Source organism: Stegastes partitus, unplaced genomic scaffold (assembly GCF_000690725.1).
Source record: "Stegastes partitus isolate 25-593 unplaced genomic scaffold, Stegastes_partitus-1.0.2 Scaffold2403, whole genome shotgun sequence".
NCBI lineage: Eukaryota > Metazoa > Chordata > Actinopteri > Pomacentridae > Stegastes > Stegastes partitus.
This window is the reverse complement of record NW_007580134.1, coordinates 24272-28998: the sequence shown is the minus strand read 5'-3', so window position 1 is coordinate 28998 and position 4727 is coordinate 24272. Positions and strand designations below refer to the sequence as shown.

Below are 4727 nucleotides of genomic sequence, written 5' to 3'. Positions count from 1 at the left end.
GTGGGTGTTTTGTTTCTTTGTGGTGGCTTTGTGTCTGTTTGTAGCAGCTTTGTGTTTCTTTGTGGTCATCTTTGAAGCGGTCTAGCTACCTGCTGGAAGTCGTATGAAGCAGTATGTTGTATATAAATAGAATGAGTACCAACAGAAAACCATTCAGGTTCTTCCAGTCTTGTGGTTTTGTGTTTTCTGGGGTGTTTATGCCAGAGTTCAGTTTCGTCCACCTCTGAGCTCCTTCCTGTCTTGAGCGTTGCATTGTGGGAGACCGTTGCGTTGCCAGTGTCAGCACAGACCCAACAGCGTGTCGCTTCAGTCGCTCACGTCTCCGAGTCCATCATCCTCCACCCGCCGTCCAATCACCTCCAGCTGCACCGTCTTCTTCTGCCCCTTCTGCTCCGTTGCCTCCTTCTCCGGCTTCTCCGATTGGGCGTACCAGGGCTGGGGGGCGGAGCTATCGCAGGCCCGGCCCCCCCTGCGGAAGCCGCCCCTGCCGGCCCGGACCAGCCCCCAGCCCTGCAGCGTGGCGTCCGAGCTGCCCTCCTGGACGCCCCTGGTCTGGTCCAGCTCCTTGGCGCTGAGCGACGACATGCGGACCGGGACGGTGTTTCCGAACTTGGAGTAGTCGACGCAGTAGCGGCCGTCCTCCTCGGTGATGATGGAGACGAAGCGCCGCCCCCACAGGATCTCCTCGGGGGTGTAGGAGGTCCGGGCCTGCATGCTGATCCCCGTCGTCTCCACCACACCTGGAACACAGCAGCTACAGGTGAGACAGACCTGCACAGGTGTCACACGTCAGCCTGAGGACCAACGCTGTAAACATGAAGTAGAAAAACTCTCAACACACGTTTATAGCCACAAAAATAAGGTTCCTCATTTGATTTTATGTTTGATTTGTTTTGTGTCTTTATCATTGTTTCTTTGTCACTTCTGTGATAATTTTTTATTTTTTTATTTTTAGTTTTTTTTGGTCTTTTGTGACTTTGTGGTCATTTTCTGTCTTTCAGCGGGTGTTTTTCATTAATTTTTTTTGTTTTTTTTAGGGTTGTTTTTTGCCTTTGTGGTCAATTTTCTTCACTTTGTTTGTTTTTTGTTTGTGGTAATTTTCTGTCTTTTCTGTGTCTTTTGGTATTTTTTTCCCTTAATTGGTCGTTGTTTATTGTCTTCGTAGTTGTTGTTTTTTTCATATCTTAGCTGTTTCTTTTCCATTGTAGTCATTCTTCATCTCTTCATAGTTGTTGTTTGTGTCATGGTCAATCTTCGTCACCTTAATTTTATTATTTTTTTGTCTTTTTGTGGTAGTTTGTTGACTTTACGGTCATTTTCTTCACTTTATAATTCTTTAGACTGTTTGTGGTTGTTGTTCTTTGTCTTTTTGGTCAATTTTGGTCACGTTATTGTAAAAGTTTTGTCTTTCTGGTACTTTTTTTAAATCGTTTTTTTGTTGTGTTTTGTCTCTGTTGTAGTTTTTCTCTATTCTGTGGTCATTTTCTGTGACTTTTGGTACTTTTTTTCTTCTTTGTCTCTTTGTGGTCGTTGTTTGCCTTTGTGATCTGTTATTATCTCTTAATGGTTATTATTTTTGTCTTGCTGTGGCTGTTTTCTGCCTATGTCATATTTTTTTTGTCTTTTTGTGGTCATCTTTTTTCTAATGTGGTTGCTTTCTTCTCCTTGTGGTAATTTGTCATTTCTGCCTTCAACTTTTTTTTTCTTTTTTTAAAACTATGGATTTTTTTTTTTTGATCTGTGTGGTCATATTTTATGATTTTGTTGTTTTGGTTGTTTTTTGTTTTTTTTTGTCTCCATGTAGTTGTTTTGCAATTTTAAGATACTTTCAGGCAGTCTCCCACACAGCATATTTAAGATATTTTTGCTTTTCAGCCTCTTTGTACATTTACTTGGATCAAAACTGGTCATTTTATGTGTATTTTGTTTTGTGTTGTCAGAATAAACTGACTTGTCTTGAAGATGATCACTTGCAACGCCACAAGAATCGGGTTTTAGAAAGTAGAAAACGGTTTTAAACACATTTGTAGCTGCACTGAACAGAGTAGGTCTGTTCTGTTCTGCTGCGGTGGATCCAGGTTTGGGTTTCAGACCTTCCAGGATGACGATGATCTCCAGGTCGTCGGAGGCCAGCGACTGGGCCGACAGCTCGTACAGAGGACTCCCTCGCTCCATGGTGTGGCTGACGATCAGAGGAGACACCAGGAAGATGCCGTTGCTCCTCAGAGGGTTCTCCACTTGGATGTCCAGCTGACACACCGGGATCACCTCGCCCTCCGCCGTCACCGTCCGCCGGATCACCTGCAGGGAAACAACAGCGTGAACAACCAGGCAGAGGGGCAGCTGCTTCATGTTTGGAGTTATATCTCTTGTGTTAGTTTTCTAGATCTGTGTAATCGTCTAGTGTCTTTATTGTGTGCTTTTTGTCTGTTAGAGGTTGTTTTGTGTCTCTTTGTGGTCATTTTTTCCCCACTTTCGATACTGTTGTAGTTGTTTTGTGTCTCTGTGATTCTTTTGTCTTTTTGTGGTGGCTTTATGTCTCTTTGTGGTCATTGTGAGCCTCTTGGTAGTTGTTTTGTGTCACTTTGTGGTCACTTTGTGTCTGCTTGAGGTTGTTTTGTGTCACTGTGGTAATTTTTTCCCTCACTTTTGATCCTTTTGTAGTCATTTTTTGTCTTTTCGTAGTTGTTTTTTCTTCTCTTTATTGTTGTTTTGTGTCTATTTGTGGTGGTTTTGTGTCTCTTCGTAGCTGTTTGGTATCTGATAGTGGTCACACTGTCTGTAGTTGTAGCTCCAGTGAACCTACAGCAGACCGGTTGGAGGTTGTGCGTCTGTTTTGTGTGTCAGAGTGTCGCCACCTGGAGCTGGACGGTGGCGGAGATGATCATGCTCTTCCTCAGGTCTCCGACTCTGAACATGAAGGTCGGCCGGCCGTTTCTGGGCGCGATGACGGCGTTCCTGGAGAAGATGAGCGTCTCGGCCCGGCGGTTGGCCTGAGCCGTCTTCATGAAGACGCAGCCGAGCATGACGGCGTTGATGATCAGGCCCAATATGTTCTGGATGATCAGCACCGTGATGGCCAGAGGACACTCCTCCGTCACCATCCGGCCGCCGAACCCGATGGTCACCTGCAGACGACGGAAACAGTTAGAATCATTCACTAAATTTTTAAAAAAGTTTACACCTGACCATTTTCAATTTGACTGATTTTTATTTAAAGTGATGAATATTGATTGAACTGACCACGTGGAAAATCTGGGCTCATAGATAACATTAGTTTTTGAGTTAAAAATCCTGAAAGAAGGTGGGGTCGGTTTTTGTGGCGCATGGTGGTGGCAGCATCATACCGTGGATCAATGTTCGAAGTGCCATAACTTGAGAAATATTGTAGCTAGAGTCCTGAAATTTTACAGGCTCACTGATGTGAACACAAGAACGTCAATAGTGCAACCCTGCTGTGATAGAATAATACCAACCAGTTACATGATGGTGCAAATTTGGTTTTAAAAAAAACTTCCATGTTTCTGTCTGCTCAGATATTCCACCAACCATAAAATGTTTATTTTTCACTCTAAGAGGGTGATTTATTTTTCCTGTGTTTGGCACCAACAGGAGCTTTAAAATGTAGAGTATAGTGCCAGTCAGAGGCAAACTTTATGAGGAAAAAATGATTAAAGTTATGATGTTGCATTGCTGTCCAATATTAGGACAATCACTGAACAGGTATGATGGATGAAACCACTCCAACAGTGTGAGAAGAGTTCCATAATATTGTTACTGGGCTAAAAGAAAATCATGGTTTCTCAACTCATAGTGCTTCAAATAATTTTAGAAAACATGGTACCAAAAGCAATCATGTCAGATATTTTCATGCATATCAATGACACAAGACTGTAACTACTATATTTCCCAAGTTATGGCACATTGATCCACAGCATGATACTGCCACCTCCATGCTCTGCAAACATGGACATGACCTCTGCTTCTTTAAGGATTTTTGACCCTCTTTACCGATGAGTCCAGATTTTACACATGATCAACTCAATCAATAATCACTCATTTAAAAAACAAATGAGTCAAATTGAAGATGGTCAGGCGTGGGGTTTTCGGTGAACTGATCCGGTCGGCTGGACTCACCTGGACCTCGATGGAGAAGAGGAAGGCCGAGGTGAAGGAATGGATGGCGGTGACGCAGGGGACGGGGCCCGGTTCGCCGTTGGGGTCGCGAGGCTCCAGGTCTCCGTGGGCGAAGGCCAGCAGCCACCAGATCATAGCGAAGAGCATCCAGGAGCAGAGGAAGGCCGAGGTGAAGATGAGGAAGGAGTGCTGCCACTTCAGGTCCACCATGGTGGTGAAGACGTCCTGCAGGAAGCGGCCCTGAAACAAAACGGACACATTTAAACCTCCAGGAGGCCTCAACGTATGTCTGTTGTTAACCACCGTGGAGTTTTTACACCTCAGTTTAATTTAAAACAGCATCAGGAGGATTTTCACGGTCAGAACCGGGTCTGGGTTCTGGGCTCCACCTGCTCCCGGATGTTCTTGTGCGCCACGTTGCAGGACCCCGTCTTGGTGATGAAGCGAGCTCTCTGCGAGCGGCACCGGCTCCGGTTCGGCTGGTTCTGGTCCTCGGCCAGGCGGGTCAGCAGGAAGCCGTCCGGCAGGAGGCCCTTCCTGGCCAACATGATGCTGCACACAGACACACAAAACACACATTTAAACCAACA

The 4727-nt window shown here is 45.0% G+C and overlaps 1 protein-coding gene across 1 annotated transcript; it reads right to left on the bottom strand.

Annotated features, from left to right (window-relative positions):
* Positions 1 to 306: 306 nt before the first annotated feature.
* kcnj11l (potassium inwardly rectifying channel subfamily J member 11, like) lies at positions 307 to 4685 on the bottom strand. The gene is made up of 5 exons (XM_008305079.1): positions 4527 to 4685; positions 4138 to 4377; positions 2859 to 3128; positions 2094 to 2301; positions 307 to 740 (listed from the first exon to the last, which is right to left on the bottom strand). Exons 1-5 carry the CDS (start codon positions 4683 to 4685, stop codon positions 307 to 309), a joined length of 1311 nt encoding a protein of 436 aa, XP_008303301.1.
* Between the last annotated feature and the right edge of the window lie 42 nt (positions 4686 to 4727).